General features: G+C 47.4%; 1 protein-coding gene across 6 annotated transcripts in view; it reads left to right on the top strand.

Annotated features, from left to right (window-relative positions):
• DPF2 (double PHD fingers 2) overlaps window positions 1-19,524 on the top strand; it is a 43,686-nt gene extending 24,162 nt beyond the window's left edge. For 2 of the 6 annotated variants that reach the window (XM_077821095.1, XM_077821099.1), the window contains exons 5-12: window positions 76-168; window positions 2,664-2,742; window positions 4,198-4,239; window positions 9,197-9,334; window positions 10,461-10,589; window positions 11,424-11,536; window positions 13,064-13,145; window positions 15,759-19,524. In XM_077821095.1, coding sequence (XP_077677221.1) covers window positions 76-168; window positions 2,664-2,742; window positions 4,198-4,239; window positions 9,197-9,334; window positions 10,461-10,589; window positions 11,424-11,536; window positions 13,064-13,145; window positions 15,759-15,835 — 753 coding nt within the window. In that variant the 3' untranslated portion in view covers window positions 15,836-19,524. The remainder of the gene's footprint in view (window positions 1-75; window positions 169-2,663; window positions 2,743-4,197; window positions 4,240-9,196; window positions 9,335-10,460; window positions 10,590-11,423; window positions 11,537-13,063; window positions 13,146-15,758) is intronic. The other 4 variants (XM_077821098.1, XM_077821100.1, XM_077821097.1 and 1 more) reach the window with 3 other exon arrangements.
• The last annotated feature ends 897 nt before the right edge of the window (window positions 19,525-20,421 follow it).

Raw genomic sequence — 20,421 nt, 5'->3', positions numbered from 1 at the left:
ATTCTCCATTTCTTTCTTTCCCAAACCATGCCAAGTTTTTTTTCCCCCCTACAATAAACCCTCTCCCCTCTACAGCGGATCCTTGAACCTGATGACTTCCTGGATGATCTGGATGATGAAGACTATGAAGAGGATACACCAAAGCGACGAGGCAAGGGCAAAGCCAAGGTAATGCCAGCTGGATGAGTTATGGTGTTGTGGGTCTCGATGGGCCCAGCCTAGTGACTGTGCTGAGTCTGCCCTATGAATTTCTCCTGAAGTCTGATATACCAATGCTCGCTGTAAAGGTCACCATTAATGTTTGTGATCATGTTGTAAACCATTTTCAATACTATGTATATCCACACCCAACACGGTTACAGAACACGTTGCCACAATGTTAAGAAATAGGGCTGGGATTTCCAAAGAAGCCTAGGGGAACTCAGCTGAATTTCAGTGGGATTTGGGTACCTGGCTCCCTGTTTGAAAACCCTAGGCTGGTTGCCCAGCCCTTCCCAAACCTCCCACTGTCTCACTACGACTGGTGCTAGCAATGCCAAGAGCCTGGATTAGACAACATCATGTGCATTTTTGCCATCATGTCATCAGATAGGGTCTAGATCAATGGTTCTCAAACTTTTGTATTGGTGACCCCTTTCACATAGCAAGCCTCTGAGTGTGACCCCTTTATAAATTAAAAACACTTTTTAATATATTTAACACCATTATAAATGCTGGAGACAAAGCAGGGTTTGGGGTGGAGGCTGACAGCTTGTGACCCCCTGGGGGGTCCCGACCTCCAGTTTGAGAACCCCTGATCTAGATGATGCAGCAGTTGAAATGTCCATTGGAGTTGCACTGATGAAGGTGGGACATACATACTACAGTCTCACAGTAGACCAGTCAGGAGAGCGCTGAAACAATTGCTCAAATGCTGTTGCAATGTTGTCTGGAAAGAATTTTAATGAGAACTCACCTGTGGGTTATATGTTCTGGGTGATTACTACTGCTGGTTCACTTCTTTTTCAGTTCCATAGACTTTATGGCTAGAAGCAACCATTAGATCATCTAGTCTGACCTCCTATATAGTACAGGCTATTTAATTTCAGCCAGCCAATCACTCCTGCAGTGGCCACATTGACTTCAGTTAAGCCAAAGCATTTTAGTCCTCAGGAAACTAAACTGTTGTGTGCTTCAGGAGAGAGGGAGGTGCCACCAATGCTTAATGGTAGGGAATTAATTAGGTGAGACATGTCCAGATGATCCTGGTAGATGATCCATACCTCATGCTGCAGAGGAAGATGAAAACCTCCTGAAGTCCCTTCCAGTCTGTCCTGGGGGAATATGCCTTCCCAACCCCAAATCTGGTGATCAGTTAGACCCTGAACATTTGGAAAAGGCACATCAGCCAGGTGTGAAAGACACAGGATCCTCTGAACCATCTCAGAGTGCCAGTCCACCCCAATGGGTGTCCTCCAGTGGCTGATCTCAGAGAAAGATGGAAGAAAACCAAAATAGATAATAATTGAGTATCGGAGGGAAAAAAAATTCCTTCCTAACCCATGCAGGGCTGAAGCCCTGAAGCATGAGTTTAGAGAATAGTCATTATTATATTATCACAGTCTCTGTCTCATGTTCAGAAAATGGGAAAATCTCTCAAGGGATAGTCAGACTCTGGTAGCTGGGCTGGATCAACTGGGTAAATAACCACGTCTTAGTTCACTTTAATGTGGTTCTTTGAATTTCCTGAGAAAATCTGATTGTTTTAATCTGTGACCCACTTTGTGTTGGTCTCCAAGTCCAGTTCTTGCCTGGCATGTGATCTACTTGAATGTATAAATAGGGAGTAGTGAGTAGGAGGGAGGTGATTGATAGCTGGTGAACATGCATGGAGAGACTTAGGGTATGTCTATGCTACAATTAAACACCTGTGGCTGGCCCAAGTCAGCTGACTCAGACTTGTGGGGCTCAGGTGGTGGGGCTGTAAAATTCCAGTGTAGACATTAAAGCTTGGGCTGGAGCTCTGGCTCTGGGACATACTCTTAGGAGGGTAGGCATACTGAGTGTAGACATTCCCTAAAAGGTCTGTGTAGCTTATCAAAAAGGAGATTTGAAAAGTGAATTGATTTAGGGTGTATATGTCCTTTACAGGGAGAAAATCCCAGTTTACTAAAGGGGTCTTTAACCTAGTGGAGAAAGGCAGAACAAGAACCAATGGCTAGATGTTAAAGCCAGACAAATTCATATTAGAAATAAGGCACACGTTTTTCACAGTGAGAGTGGTTAGCCGTTGAACAAACTCTCAGGGGAAGTGGGGAATTCTCCATCTCTTGGTGTCTGCAAATCCAGACTGGATACTTTTTTGGAAGAAGCTTTAGTGAAACCCATGAATTGAGCCCAGTAACTTGTGTAATTGGCCAGAATTCTCCAGTCTGAGTTACACAGGTCAAATTAGATGATCTAATGGTCCATTCTGGCCTTAAAATCTATAAATTATCTTAGGCAAAGACCACTAAGGGGCGCTATTTGATTGCTTATTTTGTTAGCTTAACTACAGGCATGCAGGAGCCCCTTTGACTAGTCCCTTATGGACTGTCAGCTAGTTTGGTGGCATAAGAATGACTAAATTCTAGAAGCAAATGTCTTGGCGATGGCACTTTACTGATATGTTTTCTGGTTCCCAGGGTAAAGGTGTCAGTGGTGCTCGGAAGAAGCTGGATGCAGCCATATTAGAAGATAGAGATAAACCTTATGCCTGCGACAGTGAGTATGAAAAGCGCTTGTCTCCCTGTAGTCTGTACTCTGGGACCAACCTGTCTCCAATGTATTTGCTTTTGGAGTGAGCTTTTGAAGGGAGTAGTGTTCCAGGATCCATTGTGGGCAGGATGTGATTTTTGCAGGGGTGTGATAGTCATTCAAAATGAAGGTGGATCTGAGAATATTTAGAGGACTTGTAAGTTCCCCCTTCTTTGTTTTTACTGGAGCCATAGTCCTAATCCAGATCTGTCATTTCTGCTGGGTGCGGAGAATCCACAGTTTGTTTGTTTTTTTTCCTGGAAGGACATATGCAATATCTGGCATTGGGGGTAGGTTCTCCTACTCCAGCAGAATGTTCACTAAGCAAGGAGGCCATTGCAGATGTCTGGACTGCATGAAACGGCTGGTCACTCCGCTTGCATTCTTGCAACACTTTAGCCTGCACCACAGGTGTGAGCGGCATTTCTGGCAGCAGTGCCAACATGTTACTTTTTTGTTCGGCTGCAAGGAGCTGTCAGAGCTCCATATTAATGTCCAGCCAGGGTCTCTGAATCTAATGGTGAGAATTGCCTCTTGATTGTATGGGTATGGGTAGTGGGGAGAATGAACACGGAGGTCTCATTCCCACTAACCAGGGTTCCTGTCTTTGATTTCTAGGTTCAGTCTGTTTTATGGGCCTGGAAAAGCCCTACCCACCCTTCCCTATGCTATTCAATACATGACTCAGCTATCTGTTTGCTGCAGGGTTTGTGGAATCCAATTACTTTGTCCTCTCCCTCTTCTCAGACCTCATAGTTCAGCTGGAGGGCAGGGATCAATTCTGTCCTACTGGAGATATAGTCGCTGCTCTGCTGATTGTTGTCCTAAAGACCTTTTGGTCCATGCTCTGGCCACGAAACATGGTTTTCATGCCACATTTGTGGTGTGGGAGAGCTAATTTTAGCTCTAATGGGATTCAATTTCAGTAATTAATTTTATTGGCAACAGAAAGGCATACTAGCCCTGCCGGGAATGAATACATCAAGCGCGTGTCTAGGGCAAGTAAATGGGATTTCTATGACGTCCCTGTTGTGTGTGACTCCGTTTCTGATTTGGTAGCAGCCACTACGTCCCCCAAGAACTCGTCCCATGCTGCCCCTTGCAGAGTTCTATGCTGTTATTTCCTTCCTAGCTGTCAGTGGGAATGCCACTGGAAAAGCTTAAGCAACCCAAGGGAGCGGCTATTCCTGCAGTTCTGAACTTTAAATTGGCAAAAGAATGTACAAAATCCTGAGTTTTTGCAGTTACTTCTCTCTCTCCTTCCTACTGTCCTGGTAGAATTGTCACCAGTTTTTTAAGAAAATTAAGCAGTATTTTTTCCTATTTTCTCCTTTTAAAATCACTCTGCTCTCTGTTGCTTGCCATGTGTGTGACCTATGGTGTGTTCACCTTTTTTCTCATTATTCTCTTTCTGTATTTCAGATAGTTACAAACAAAAGCATACCTTGAAACCTCCCGACCGAGGTAGTCCATTCTCTCTGTCTGCTTTTTTTATTTCCTCCTGACTTTGTTCTCCTGGAATGTTAGTTTTAAAACTCTTTGGAGTGGGGTCTCAATCCAGAGCACCAAGAAAAATCAAACCAAACCGCCACCACAGTTGGCACAGATTGGCTCTCCTGTTGCCTTAGAGGCCATGGATTAATGGGCCATGGAGACTGAGCTTCCCCTTTCACTTTGGCCAGGGTTTTCAAACGTGACTGGTAATCTTGGGTTGCCCAACCTGAGCGTCCTTATTAAAGGGACCTGATTTTCAGAACATTACACTAAGGAGGACCTCCTGGTTCATTGAGTCCAGTCCCTGCTATCTCAGGCAGCTCTGTCATGTTAGCCTGATCATAAACTTATCAAGTTCCCTTGTCAGACTAGTTGTTTTTCAGAGGTTGGGCCCACGCACTTGCTTAAAATCAGGCCCCTCAAAGATGTCTCAAACAGGGTATTCAAAATTGCTAGTTGCTTTTGAAAATCTTCCTTCTTGCCCACAGTGCGGGGAGAAATTTGCCCAGCTGTTCCTGGTGCTGTGGATGCAAAGAGGCCTCACTGTCTTGGGATGTCAATCTGGCCCTTTTCGCCAGCAGTAAATTCATGTGATAAATCAAACCCACTCTGGAATGGCTGAGGCATGACTCTTTTTCTTCAAGGAATGCCAAAGTATATTGCTACTGGAATAGGCACTGTGCTTTTACTCTGTCAGAACCCGGCCATGTCAGACTCTGGATGAGGGTCAAAGGTTATCAACTGCCATTGAGATTTTGTCTCAAATATATGTACTTAAAAAAAAGCATGATTTCTCTCCCTCTGTGATGGTGCTGGCTAGGCCTCCTCTGAAACATAAGGACCATCTTTATACTAGGGGTTCTGGGTTATCACAGGCGATGCCTTTTGAGAAATGGAGATGTTATGGGTCCCTTAAAACTGCAAGATGTTTGAATGAATGACATCATGTGGGGTGTTGACCATTGTCCTCAAAATTCTGAAGGGGGTGGGATGGCTTGAACTGGTCCCTGTTGGCTGCTGTAGCAATGCCTCCTGGCCTGGCAAGGACACCAGTGACACATGCCCAGCTGGTAAATGATGGTGTAATGAGAGTCAAATTGGTTTTTACTTATGCTGCCATTCCGCCTCTTAGCTTAGACTTATGGTGGCTTTTTTGACTCACTGGGCTCCTGTGCCTCCTAGCTAATATGCTACCCCGTCTCGCTTAAGCTGCACCTGCATGGCTCTGCCAAATGCTTCCCTTTTCTTCCACAGCCGGGATTAGATATTAATGCAACACCAGGTCCAAAAGGCTCCTGGGCAAGCCAGTGCGTTGGCTGGGGCTCTGGAATTTGCAGTCTCTGTTAAATATTTGATGAGCAAAGTTATGGGTCTGCAATTTTCTGTAACAGTGCATACTTCAGTGACCTCATTAAACTCCTCACATGGGGCCTGATCACCCATCATTTGTTACGTGGCATCTGTAGTGAAGAGAAATTCAGCGTATGGGCTCTCCTACCCTCCCCCAGCCACTCTGCTGCCTCTGTTCTCTGTGGTGCAACAGTATTGTCTGGTTACAGCCAGGGCTTGAGAGTCAGAACCCTCAGGGCTCTAGTCCTACCTCCAGGAGGGGTGAGTGGTGGTCTAATGGGTTGGAGTGGGGAGGGGAGGAGAGGAGGAGTCAGGCTTCCTAGCTCCAGGAGGGGAGTGGGATATAGTGGTTAGAACAAAGTGGGGGTGGAAGTAAGAACTCCTGAGTTCTGCTTCAGACTCTGACGTCGGAGACTCTGCATGATCTTTGCAAGGGTCTTAATTTCTGTTATCTATAAAGTGGTGGATAAATATCCCCCTTTGTCAAGTGCATTGGGGTCTTTGAATGAAATATGCAGAATAAAGAATAGACATTTTAATTCTCATTGACATGACTATTAAATACTTATAATGTGGTATTGCCTAGACTAGAGGCCAGCCATCAAGAAGCTAACCATAACCCTGGCTTTCCCAATGACTGCTCAGAGTCCAATTTCATTCCATCTAAGCCAGTGTGTGCAAGATCCCTGCCACGGCAGAAGTATCCAGAGAACAGTGCTGCTGGAGGAGCTAGCCAGGCCTGGTTTGTACTTGTGTTTACACAGAGCTAAGAGAGCAATAATTCCCTTTGGCAAATGGGCATTTCAATCGCTATGTAAATTGACGGTGGCTTAAAGTGGTTTTAGAGGGATTTGCCTTTTTTCCCCTTTCTTTGCTAGATCCAGGTCTTTAGTTAAATAACGAAGAGGCTTGGTCTTTCTCTTGTCCCCAGCTTTGCTTTTCCGGGCAAATCTTGGCAAGCTCCAATTAATCCATCCTTCTCCAAGACCCAGTTTAAGCTTCATCGCTTTCCCTTAGTGCTCCCTGCCTCTCTCCTCCTTGTTATCCAGCCAGGACTCCATTCCCACCCACTAGTAAGCGTGGGTAATAGGGATTTTAAGTAAAGTTATCCAAAGCAACTAAGTGACTTAGGAGCCTAAGGCATGGCCCACACTGAAAAGTATTTCTGGCCTACCTATGTCAATTAGAAGTGACCCGTAACCAACAAGCTGTGCCGGTAAAATCTTTAGTGTAGACATACTATACCAGCAAAAAAAATCCTAGCTTATTTCGTTCGAGGACTTAGTATAAGTTATACTGTCAAAAGAACTCTTTTTTTTTTTTTTTGATGGTATAGGTTGCATCTCCACTAAAGCCCATGTCCACGCTGGGGGTGCTTTATTGTTCCCCCCTCCCCAGTTTTGTTTCAAGCAGAATGTAATAGATATAATGGACACATGCTGTCTCAGAGTGGGGCTAGAATACCAAACCCCTTACCACTAGTTCGAATCCAGTCTGGGTCATTGTGACTGAAAGCAGTCCTCATCTGACTGTGGTTGGGAGGCCGGCATATGAAACGAGTTGGGTGGGTTTCAGTCTATATACTACACTGACAAATCACTCCTAGCATGGACAGCGCTATCCCAGCACAGTAAAACCAACACGCACACCCAGATTCCCCCTGAACAAAACAAGCTGTATCAGTAAAAGTACGGCTTTGCTGGTTTGATGATACTAGGGACTTCTGCCAGCATGGCTTTATCGGTCAGCGATCTCCCCTCTTTGTATCGCTGACTGACATAGCTATTATGCAGGTCAAAATCCCTAGTGTAGACATGGCCTAGGGAGGGGTTACTGATGAAGCTCTATTGATAGAGCTGCTCTGACAAACCCTTTATAGTGGGAACAGTGCCTGGTTCAAATAAGCCCTGGTTCAAAAGTGACTTAGGGAAGCCAAGTCTCATTGAAGCTCAGTGGGATTTAGGCTCTTCTAAGAACTCTTCTGAACATTTTGCTTACTGCCCTTCTGCCTCAGCTGCTTGGTGGCATCGATAAGTGGGATTTGGGGGTTTTGTCTCACTGGGTTAAGTGGGATAAAACAAGACGGCCAAGTTAGGGATCTTTGCATGCAAGGGTAGATCCTCTACGGTGGCCCAGCTTCCACCGCCAAAGCAAATGAGAGCAAGCTAGGGGGAATGCTTGGCATGATCACTGAGGAACCATGTGCCAGCTGGGGATGGCAGCAGCACATTGTGCTCCAGCCACTCCTGAGAGGGAGACACGCACACCACCCCTATGCTGGGAACTGCAAAGAGGGAGGCATAAGAGCCAGCTCTGGCTACTGAGGGTTTCCCAAGCTGTAGTCTTGTAGGAGGTTCCCACTCCAGTGGCACAAAGGGAGTGGATTGCAACAGAAAAACTGCCGTGTCTGTCCCAGCCCCCATCCCCAGTTCTGTTTTAAGCAAGATGTAATTGCTATAACGGGTACCAGGTGGCTCAGGATGTGGGGTAGAATACAAGCCCCTCACTTCCAGCTCACCAGTTCGAATACAGCCTAGGCTGTTGGTGATGACCAAAAGCAGCTACCATCTGACTGCTGATTGTTCGCTAGTACATGAAATGAGTCAGGTTGGCCTCAGGCCAGTTCCCAGTGGCGCCAGCTCTCAGAAGCCTTCTGTTGACGCTGAGAGGCCAGTGGATATGCCATGAAGACTTGACATCTCAGTCTGCCACCCCACAGTGGTCCCTTCACAGTAGGACTTGTCCTGGCTGTCTTGTGGCCAGAGGGTGTGGGAGAAACTTGTGCTGATGCTGCCTGCGCTGTACCTGTTCCGTGGGCTTTGGTCTCTGAGGCTGCCATTCTGGTACCAAACAATATCAGGGGTAAATGGTAAGAAAGGAATGTAGACTGGGGAAGTGGCTCCCAATTCCAGGGGCATTATGCTCTCTACTTCCAGCCCTGCAAGGGAGGTTGGTTTATTGCATAGAAAACAGGCCTTTTCTCTACGCCCTGTGGCTGTAAAGCAGCTGCCTTTTAGGGACAGCAAAGCAGGCAGAGGCAACAGAAGTGTGTGTGGGGATAATGTGGTGGTTGCTTTCCGAGAGTCTGTGTGGGATGCCTTCAGCTTGGTTCCAGTGTCTCTTGATCCGAGAAACGATGCATCCAAGGAGACACCACCTTTAGGAGGCTCAGGCCTGAATTTCAGAGTTAGGCAGGTTTAAACCCAAGAGAAGATGGGGAATTTCCTTCTGTGTTTCATGGCTTGGCTTGTTCTGGACAAAGCTTTCTCATCCCCATGAAGATTTACTGGGCAAGGAGGAGAGGTAGGGGGAAAGTAGAAGGATTTATGGCTTACAGTCAGCAAAGGTAGAAATGCCCATGGCTTCTCGGGGTCTGGCCAAACTATGAGTCTGCTGGCTCATGAAGCAGCCTCCTGAAGCCATGCTGGCTGTTCTACACTGTTAACTGCTGTGTCTTCAGGAGAAGGGTGGGTTGGGAAGGGCTGTCTCAGAGATCTGGGGGGTTGCACATGAGCAGGGATGTTTGTGGCTCGGGTGCCTGCCAGGAGCACAGACCCATCCCCATTTTCTTTTGCAGTCTGTGGGAAGCGTTACAAGAACCGCCCTGGGCTCAGTTACCACTATGCTCACTCCCATCTGGCCGAGGAGGAGGGGGAGGATAAGGAAGATTCGCAGCCCCCGACGCCCGTCTCTCAGAGATCTGAGGAGCAGAAGTGTAAGACCATTAGCCCCTGACTTGACCCCATCTCCTGTGTTTCCTGGCTCTTCTGTAGCCTTAGGGCCAGAAGGTAGTGGTGAGGGAACCAAGACTATGACTGGGACTCCTGTGGTCTATCTCCACCTCTAGGAGGGAAGCGGGGGGTCTAGAAGGCTAGAACAAGAGGGGCTCAGTCAGGACTCCTTGGTTCTGTCCCTGGCTCTAGGAGCATAGTGTGTTAGAGAAGGGAGCTGAGACACGTGGGATCCGTGGGAACCAATGTAATCTAGGTTGGAGGAATTAGCAGAGTGGTTAGATTAGCCAAACCACAACTCAAGATTCCTGGATTCTTTTTCTACCTCTGCCCCAACTAGCTGTGTGTTAGGTGAAACGCTTCCCCTCTCTGTGTCTGTCTACCTTTGCATAACACAGGTAAAAGAACAGTTACCTTTGTTACATGCAGATTTGTGAGGCTTTGTGTTTGTAAAGTGCTTTGAGATCCGCAAATGAAAGGTACTGCAGAGACAAAATTTATATTCGCTTTTTACCTGTGGATATCTGCGGAGTTGTAGGCTCTAGCAACAACGAGCGAAACCAGCGGCGAAAGCTAATATGTGAAAGTGGCTTGCACGCTCTTGGACAAGAGATGCACACTGCTGCATGGAAGGGACTCCTGTCCAGGAGTGTGCGAGCTGTTTGCGCACAGTAGCATGACCAGGGACAGCTGTTGGTGATCCTTGTGCCTGCCCCAGTGGGTAGGGCTGGGGGCAGTACAGCCACACCAGAGGAGCTGCCAGGCTGGGTGCTGGCTCCTGTGAGTGGCGGCCCATCATGCTGCTGCTTTTGCTGTTGCTGTTCCTGGCCTGGTCGCTAGCCATGGCCCAGCTGGTCTCACTCATTGTCACTAGAGCCCTTCATCTCCATGGGTATCTGCTTTATATCCATAGATATACAATTTGTATCCATGCAGGGATCTAGAAGTGGGTACATCTGCTACGCTGTGACCTCCTCTCTGCTGCATCTGAAAGCTTATGTGGGCCAAAGTCCCTACAGGAATCTCGTTGAATGTTCGCCTTCTAGGTGTCATTGCTCACTCTAAATAACCTTTTCTCTGGTGGGGTGGGGTTGGCTCTTCTCCATACAGCCAAGAAAGGTCCTGATGGCTTGGCTTTGCCCAACAATTACTGTGACTTCTGCCTGGGAGACTCAAAAATCAATAAGAAGACTGGGCACCCGGAGGAGCTGGTGTCATGTTCGGACTGCGGACGATCAGGTACTTTGATTTGCAATACCTGCATTCAAGAGGCTGGATGCCCATGGTCCAGCATGAGGTGTTGCTGCTGCTTCACTTCACTGAGTTGGGGTTGTTCTTTATGCTGGATGCCCCCTTATTTGTCCCATGGGGTGGCTGCAGTGATGCATGATGGGAAGCTGATGTCTCTCTTCCCAGAGCCAGGAGCATTTCTGCTCTTTTATTTAGGGCCAGTGCAATCTTTTAGCTACCTGGTTTCTTTTGTCCCACCTAAGACAGCTGAAGGAGGAGCCGGGGGACTATGAGTCAGTGCTCCTAGGTTATGTTCCCAGCTTTGGAGGGGGAGAGGGTTAGAGCAAGAAGAGGCCTGGGATTCAGGACCTCTAGATTCCATATCCAGCTGTAGAATGAGAATGGTCTTTAGTGGTTAGAGCAGTGGGAGACTGGAAGTCAGGACTCCTGGGTTAAACTATTGGCTCTGCCACTGACTGTCTGTGTGACCATGAGCATGTCACTTCTCCGCTCCGTGCTTCAGCATCCCCATCTGTCTGTTTCTTTACCCTGCTCTCCTGTTAGCTGGAGAGCCTTCTCCTCTGTTGCTGTCTGGAGCAGCGTCTCTCTTGTTTCTACTTCATTCCTTGTCTAGCACTGCTCCTTCTCTGTTTCCCCCTCTCTGGGGGCAAGAGCTGTCACCATTGCAGTTGCTGCTATTTGGAAATAACCTGTATATATCTTCCTGCCTCCTTATGTTTCATGCTTCATTTCCATTTCTTTTGCTTCTCTGAACTCTTGCCACTTGTCCAGGCCTGACATGTCTAACATCCATGTGTGGCTTTATTTCATCCCCCTTGGCAGGGCACCCTTCTTGCCTCCAGTTCACTCCGGTTATGATGGCTGCAGTGAAGACGTACCGTTGGCAGTGCATCGAGTGTAAATGCTGCAACATCTGTGGCACCTCGGAGAACGATGTGAGTACCCTTCGGTGCTGGCGAGATCGATCCTGGCAGAGCAAGCTTGACACTTTGGGCATCCACAGCTGCAAACAGGGGCTTAAAGAGGGGACCAGCAAGCCCTGAGGGGTACATGCCATTTGTGTCCAGAAATTATCTCCCCAAGTATTGTCTGCCTACATCTCGCCATGCTGCACAGCGAGAGCAGCAGCTTGCACAGTTTTGGCAGAGACAGGAGAATAATCTTTGGAATGAAGTTTACTGTGGGAGTTTAAATTCTGAATGGAGACTACCTGGGAGGTGGGATTATGGATAATGTCCAAGGTAGGCTCTCGGGGAGTGTGTGTTCCAGGTTGGAGTAATGCAGCTTGAGACCGCAGGTGTACCATCACATCGCCCTCTCCCCCAGGTCAGGGGACCTGTTCTACTCCAATTGGGCAATGTGGCTTCCTCACTAGTTTTGGTGGTTGCTTCTCCCATTACCTAAGGATCTCTGCAGATACAGGCAGGCTGTATTGGTTACACATGAGGCAGCTCTGCTCTCAGAGCCATTAATCGGCTCCCCACAGACTCAGGCAGGCATCGCTACGTTAGTCACCTGTGGAGAAGCTCCATCCTTTCAGAGCTAATGTCTCAGGCTCTCTGCAGACTCAGGCAGACGTCTCTGCATCACATTCAGGTCACGCTATCAGAATTTGTTTTGCAGTCCCAAAGGGTAGAAAATCAAAACCTAAAATCCTGACCTTTTAACATGAATCTAAGAGCCAGGACCCTAGGCATGTGAGCATAGGCGCCGACTTCCCCTCTTTCCCCTGGGTGCTTGACCCGCTCCCTGCCCCCACTCCACCCCTTCCATGAAGCCCCGCCCCTGCCATGCCTCTGCCAACCCTTCCCCAAAGTCCCCGCTGCAACTCTGCCCCCTCCCTGCCCCTATTCCAACTCCTTCCCCAAATCCCTGCCCCGCCTCTTCCCTGCCTCCTCCCCTGAGTGCACCACGTTCTTGCTCCTCCCTCTCCCTCCCGGAGCATGCTAATGCCGCCAAACAGCTGTTTGGAAGCGTCTGGGTGGGAAATGCTGGGAGGTAGGTGGAGGAGTGGGGACGCGGCACTCTCAGGGGTGGGGGGGGGAGGAGGAGGAGGAGGGGCGGAGGGAAGGGAGCTTAGCTCTGCACCCACTAATTTTTCCCATGGGTGCTCCAGCCCCGGTGCATCTGCGGAGTCAGCACCTATGCTTTGATCCAGCCCTGCAGGTGTTACACGGACCTCTTCAGTGGCTGTTTCACATAGGAATCTGCTACTGCTATCAGCTAATGGAGTTACTTCTGTGGCTCAGGTGGTACAGGCTTATGCTTTTAGTGTCAAATGTGGCAGGTCTAATCTTTGGTGAAGACCCTGAGGGATTGGTTAGACTTGCATGTCACTAAAGCGCCCTCTGTTGTTCTTTGTGGGATGGCAGAATCATGCTGTGATTTGTAAATAGAGCCCTTTTGTGAAGCTGTGTTGAATCATCCGAATTTTCCTTTATTTTCCTCCCCCCTCTGCTTAGGACCAGCTGCTCTTCTGTGACGATTGTGATCGTGGGTATCACATGTACTGTCTAACTCCGCCCATGTCAGAGCCACCCGAAGGTAAATGTAGTGCTCCTTGGCCCACTCTTGTTTCTCTTTAGAATTCTGATTTTGGTTCTAAGCACTAGTGATCGATAGCATTGGGCATGATGCGAGCAGGAAGTGTGCAACTTTCTCCCACATATTTCTGAATCCCGTATAACATCCCCTACTATTCTGGGCCTGGCTAGCTCTGCCAAGGTCCCTCAGACTTGCTGCGCAGCCTCGCTTGCTATTTCAGCTCTGAGCTCCCTGACGCAGGTAGCTCTGCTGATCCCCTATGATCCTAACCCACGGATCCCTCTGCTGACTAAGTTATTCCTTCCCCCGCCTAGTGCCCCACAGTTCTAATTTGCAGCAGCACCCCCTCTTACTTATTCCAGTCCTGGGTGCCTCTTAAACTGACAAATGTGCTAAGTGGTTTGTGTAGGATCTTGTGCTGAAGGGAACACTGCGCTAAGTGTAGGGTTCGGTTGGGACTCTACTTATTCGTATTGTGGGTATCCCCTAGGAGGCCCAGTCATGGGACAGAACCCCATTATGCTAGGTGCTGCACAAATACTCCAAGTTCCCCATAACTTTCCTTGGCTTTCTTAGAGTCAGATTCCAAGACCAGAAGGGACCACTGTGATCCAACTAGTCTGACCTTGTGTATGTCACTGGCCGTGGGACTATCCTGAATTAGTTGATGTTTGAGTTGGAGCAGATCTGCTAGAAAAACATCCAATATTGAGTTTTAAAAGGGGGGATTTGTATACAAGGGCCAACAAATTCAGCCTTGGAGGAAACAGGTGCAACTCCCATTGAAACTGATCAGAGATGTTTCTGCTTACATCAGAATCTGTGAAATTTTTTGGTCTGTCGCATGCACGAGGTCAGATTAGATGAGGTCTGTGGACCTCCCTCCCTCAGCCTGCTGTCAAAATAGTCAGATACACCTTCTCCGGGCAGTGCCCGCTCCAGTAGATTCTCCTGGTACTAAATCATCACTGTCTCTATGCCAACTGGGATGTGGTAGGAATGTCATTAGGCATCCTGAGGAAGGAAGTATGGGGACAGCATCCTGCCAAGTGTGGAAACATTTCTGCATTGGTAGCAAAATCAAGAGTACAGTGGCAGAGTCCAGATTTTCCACCAGCCCCACCTTTCCTTGCACAGTGCACTGATTCATGGTTTCAAAGCAAACTGGTTACAGTTGAGCAGCCAGAAGCAATCTCCGGTCTAGATTCACCCATGTTAATTTTAAATTGCCTTTTAATTCTCTCACTTAATGTTATCTAGATGGAGGAATATCTGAAGACCTTGGGGGCTTTGTTTCCTAGCATACTGGGAGCACATAGTCTTGGATTAACACCTGCTAGGATATGTTTAGGGCCCTCCCAAATTCATGACTATGAAAAATGCATCACATACTGTGAAATCTGGTCTTTTGTGTGCTTTCCCCCTATACAATACTTATTTTACGAGGGAGACCAGCATTTCTCAAATTGGGGGTCCTGACCCAAGAGGAAGTTGCAGGAGGGTCACAAGGTTATTTTAGGGGGGTCGTGGTATTGCCACCCTCATTTCTGTGCTGCCTTCAGAGCTGGGTGGCCAGAGAGTGGCGGCTGTTAGTCGGGAGCCCAGCTCTGAAGGCAGTGCCCTGCCAGCAGTAGCACAGAAGTAAGAGTGGCAACACCATACCATGCCACCCTCATTTCTGCATTGCCTTCAGAGCTGGACAGCCGGAGAGTGGTGGCTGCTGACTAAGGGCCTAGTTCTGCAGGCAGCAGCGCAAAAGTAAGGTGGCAATACCATACCATACATCCCTACTTCTGCGCTGTTGCTGGTGGTGGCTCTGCCTACAGAGTTACGCTCTCAGCCAGCAGCCACCACTCTCCAGCTGCCCAGTTCTGAAGGCAGCACCGCCAGCAGCAGAACAGAAGTAAGGGTAGCAATATCATAACCCCTCCCACCCTCCACCCACCCCCAGTAGTCCCTAGGATGCCCCAACCAAGATCTGGGCCTTGTTACTGTATGTGCACTATTGGTAATATTATGGTAGCACCTTGGGGGCTCAGCCAAGATTGTTGTTAGTATGGTGGTAGAGGTTGAGGGCTCGAGAGATTGGGACCTGTTATCGCATATGCATTATTATTAGTAGTTTGTTAATATCTAGAGGCCCCAACCAAGATCCTGGAATAAACTACTGGCGTGAGGCACCGGTAGAACTGTTCCCATACTAGGGGGTTGTGCGGCTTTAGCTATAATATTTTCAGACTGGTATAGTTTAAAGCAGTATGAACACTGTGTGGACAAACCCATAGTGAGGCAGCTCCTGACCCAAAGCACTTGCATTCTAAATAAACAATGGCTGGGAGAGGAAATAGTTGTACAGAGAGGGGAAGTGACTTGCCCAAGGTCACACAGTAGGTCAGTGGCAGAGCTGGAAATAGACCCCAGTTTGGCACCCTAGATAGCATTGCCTGTTAGAGCAATGTTAGAACAACAGATTATTGTCCTGTTAAACAGCTGCTGTGTTCCACCCTGGAGCTGGCCACATTTCAGCAGCAGGCAAATTGCCCCCTCAGACATATGCAGTTCACTAAGCATTCTGGGAAAGCCTAGTTACTGAGTTTTCACCTCTTCTTGCAGGGAGCTGGAGCTGTCACTTGTGTCTGGATTTGCTGAAGGAGAAAGCGTCAATCTATCAGAACCAGAACTCCTCTTGATTCGGTTTTGGGTTGGAGGGCAAAGCGTGGCTCAGTAGAGTAACCTCCAGTCACTCATTACATACAGGGCTCTGTTACTTTTTCTGTCCCCTCCCCCGCCCCCTTTTTTTTTTTAATGGTTTAACCTTTCCCGTGTTTTTTTGGGTTCCTTTTTGTTGAATTTCTCTCCTTCCCAAAGCAGATTGGACTCTGCCTGTTACCAGAAGATCCATCCTGGCCTGGGGTTAGAAGTGGATCCACTTCCCCCACCATATCAGGTGAAGTCTTGTACGCAAGGCTGTCCCTTGGTGGTGGTTGCGTTTCTGCCTCTGTCTAAGCACTGCTTCAAACATACATAGCATGAACCAATGCTTGACCCTCACTGAAGGCAAAACCAATCCTAGCACGCAGATGAGACACAACAAACAGGAATCTCCTCTCTGTATAGGAGGGAGAATCGCCTTATTCATCCTGGTGAAAGGTGTCTCTTGGACTCTCCAGTGCAGGAACTGCAGAAAGAAGCGCCATAGGAGAAAAGGGGTCTTACATCCTCATTTAAATGACACCTATTCCTGAGTCTGCTTTGCCATTCAGCACTACCGAGTTAGCAGCCATCTCCAGGGCTCCCGTCATCCACGCTCTTATGCTACAAATCTGTCTGAGAAAAATCAGCCTGTCAGGTAAAGGGAAATGGCTCCAGACATTCTTCGTGTCCCAAATCCTCCTTCTCCTCCTCCGCTTACTCTAATTAGTGGGTTTAAGTCCACACACTTCTCCTAGTATAGACAGGAAGCAGTGGTTGTCCCTGGTTGATAGTAGGGTATCGATCACTGATCGCCTCCTCCTTCCACGAGTTGAAAGTGGTTTGACTGGTATAGGTGACTGGACCACACTGTTTTCAACACTGCCTGCTAGAGAATTGATTCCAGCACTGGTAGAAAGGGATCCAATGTGTGGGTGAGGGTGTGGTATCCCTTGTTTGTCAGATAATATCAACTATGGATCAATATCCCAGTGTAGAGAAGGCCTTTGATTTCCACCTGAGTCAAACCAGTTTAAATATGAAGTGACTCCATTGTCTCTTGGTTTATGCTTGTCTGACTGAGATCAGAGTCAAACCCATAGACCCTACAGTACCTCAGCTTGATGGTGTTTTTATACCTGTCCTGTAAAACTACACTCAGCATCCCATAGTTCCAGGTTCTAATGGTCACACAGGGTTTAAACTTTCACCAGGTTATTTTGGAAAAGGTCTGCTTCGGCCTCTTTTACAGACTCAATCCTTGAGAGGAGAAAGGGATGGTCCTTAGGATTCTTCACTGCTGCCTTAACATAGTCCAAATGCGTAAGTTGGCCCTTCCCATGTACATCCTCTGCACTCAAGCATTTTAATGGAGTTTTGCCTATTATGTTTTTAACCTACAAAGCCTGCCGTCCTGGCTTTTGGTGATGGTTTAGCTTTTCATATCATTAGGATAATGAAACTACAGTTGGAGCTTTTGTCCCGGACTCCTGAGTCCCATCCCGAAGCTGTATGGTCGCCATCCCTGCAAGAGGCTTGAGTCCTCCCGTGTTGTAGCAATGGCAGCACCATGCCTCCTGATAGGAGGAGGATGGTTTGGGACTGTGGGTTCAGAACAAGCAGAGACCACTGGTGTTTCCATGGAACAAAGTGCAGATGGACTAGTCTTTTGATTTGCAGATCCCTTTGTCGCTCCAGTTAATGTGCCTATGCAAGGGAGCTGCATGCCCAAGACTTGGGAGTGCCTGTTCCAGCCGGTCAATGGGTATGAATGCATGCCAGCAGGGACTCATCGCCCCATGCCATGGTGTGTTGTTAAAGGCTGAGCTGGCTCATTTCAGGACCTTGCTCTGCTCGACGATGGAGGAAAAGAAGCCAGTTTCTTCTCCCAGCTTGCTGCTGGGCTCTCCCTCTCTTGGAAAATAAGGATCCCTCTCCCTCCCTCCTTGCTATTTTTGTTTCCGCGCTGCAGGAATCTCATTGTATCATGTGACTTGGAACCCACTGGTGACCTTTTGAAGCCCTCCAGGCATCGCTGTTTTCAGTAGCAGGGGTCAAGGTGCATGGGATGATTTTTGTTGTACAGCCCTAGTATAGGATGAAGCATCTTTGGAAGGGTGACACAAAAGGGTTGTGTTGAATAATGTGCCTGTTTTTTCTAAATCGACTTCAAACCTACCTCCAAAATCCCTTTTTACGTTCTTCCTTGCTCACTAGAAATGCATTTAAAAAAAAACACTTCACCTGTACAAAAGGGGCTGGATGGCTCAGGGGATGGTGAATGGGAGGACTTTTGTTCACCACTAGGTCACTGGTTCAAATCTAGCCCAAGCTGGTAGCAATCAGAAGCCATTACCAGCCACTGGTGATTTGGTGGCCTGTATGAAATGAGTTTTGTGGGTCTCAATCCAGTGTAACACACACATGCCAGGATCAAGGAGGCCATGTAGACTGGACATTGTGGCACAATGAGGATGTTTGCCATGCTGTCCCTTACGTGGCTAAAAGTAGATGGTCAGTCCAGACCCGTTCTGAGCACTACTTCAGATGGAAATATTAAATAAAAGACCCCACTCCCTCCATACTTGCACAACAGTGACATGTCTGCATTTGTTTGAAATCCTGTATCCACTCAGCAGTGGCTGTGGTTGGAAGCCACCTGAAAAGGGAAGCATAGCTTTGCCCACTTCATTACCTTATCCACTCTTATGAACGACTGAAGCTGAAGTGGGTGGGGATTCAATGCAGGCAGAGGCAGAAATCCTTTTTGCCTCTGATTCCATCCAGAGCCTCCTAATAAATGGGGCTCAGTCACTGAGCAAATCTTCCTTGCTTGGCTAACTGGGGAGCTGTTGCCCAAACTGAAATTGGCCGTCCCCAGCAGCTCTCGCCAGCACTGCAGGGTCCTGAGTGTCTTGTCTTGGACAGACCACAATCCCCTGCAAAGTATCACATGTGTGTCTTATCCTGCCCACCCCAAAAAAACACCAAAATGGCTTGTTAAACCCCTCTCTCTTGTCACTTTGGGGTGGGTTACTTTTCTTAAATTTGTGTGTAGCTCTCCTTGCAATGGGAATTCAGCGCTCAGGTCAGATGTGTTCCAGATACATTGGTTTCCCATAAGGAGGCTCTTTAGGTTTGGGATGGGGAATATTATATAGCTCATTTCTGTGCTTTCACCTTGTAGTGTTTTTCAGGGTGTGTGATGCGGGGGGGGGGGGAGGTGTCAGCTTGATTTCCTCTATTCTTTATGATGCTGCTTCCCCTGCCCCCTCTTGGAGGAGAAATGTCAAACAGTTCTGAGTAGGGAAAGCCACCTGCTGCTGAGTTAGTTTTCTTCTTTGACTGACTTTCACAGCTTTTCCCTCTGAGTTAGCAAGCTGCCTCCCTCACTCCCACATACATGCACGCACATTCACACATGCATTAACAGCCAATTATGTATTGAGAATAGTGGACTTTTGTGTTTTTCCATTTCAGTAACCTAATTAAATCGCAAAGTCTCAGAAGCATATTTTGGGTTTGGGTTTTTTTAATTTACAGAGTAAAAAACAAATGGGAATTTTTTGCTGCTGTTAAGATTCCCTTTTTTCCCCCTTTCCTCCCCACTTTAATTGGAGCCAAGGTGTGTAATTTTTTTAAGGTACTGTATTAAAAAAACATTAGTAAATAAACATTTTTACACGGATCTCTCATTTTAAGCTGCCTTATTTGTTACTGATACAGATGCTGTGAGATTAGATGCTGGGGGTGCTTCTGAGTTTACTGTGCAGTTCTCCAGGGAAAGCTGTTCAGGTAAAAGTGTTGTGTATTCCATCTTTCTGTTTTCCACATCCCTTTGTTAGGTCCTGATTCAGCAAGGTTCTTAAACTGGTCTAACGTCTAGGCAGGAGAATGGTCAAAGGAGATCACTTTCATAGATTTTAAGGCCAGAAGGTCCTATTACATCATCTACTTTAACCTGCATAGCACAAGCTAGAGAACTTCACTCAGTGACTCTTGTGGTGATTCCAGTGACTTGTGCTTGGCTAAAACATCTTCCAGAAAGGCCTCCAGTCTTGGTTTAAAGATGTCGAGACGGAGAATCCACAACTTCCTTTGCGAGTTTGTTCCAGTGGATAATCATCCTTAATAGTGCTTTATTTCTAAGTTCAATTTAACATAAGGACAAAAGGGAGCATTGTGATTATCTAGTCTGACCTCCTGTATAACACAGGGCAAAGGACTGCCCTGCATTAACTCCTCCCTTAACTAGAACCTGGCTTTAACTTCTAATGTTTAATGTTGTGCCTTGCTCTGCTAGTTTAAGGAGCCATTTAGTACCTGGTATTTTCTCCACATGAAAATACTTAGACACCATAATCAAGTCACCTCTGTCTCCTTTTTTTAGAAGCTAACCAGAATGAGCACTTTAACTCTCCCAGCATAAGACATTTTTTCCATCCCTCGAATTGTTTTGGGGCTCTTCTCTGCAACCTCTCCAATTTGCCATCATGCTTAGATATCTACCTTGCTGAATCTGGGCCATCCAGCGTATTAGAAAAAGCTTTCTTCCCCTTTAAAAGTAATGAATGCTCTAGATTGG

The sequence above is a fragment of the Eretmochelys imbricata genome, chromosome 7 (genome assembly GCF_965152235.1).
Source record: "Eretmochelys imbricata isolate rEreImb1 chromosome 7, rEreImb1.hap1, whole genome shotgun sequence".
NCBI classification, from domain to species: Eukaryota; Metazoa; Chordata; order Testudines; family Cheloniidae; genus Eretmochelys; species Eretmochelys imbricata.
The sequence above is the reverse complement of the archived record's forward strand: the minus strand, read 5'-3'. Positions and strand labels throughout refer to the sequence as shown.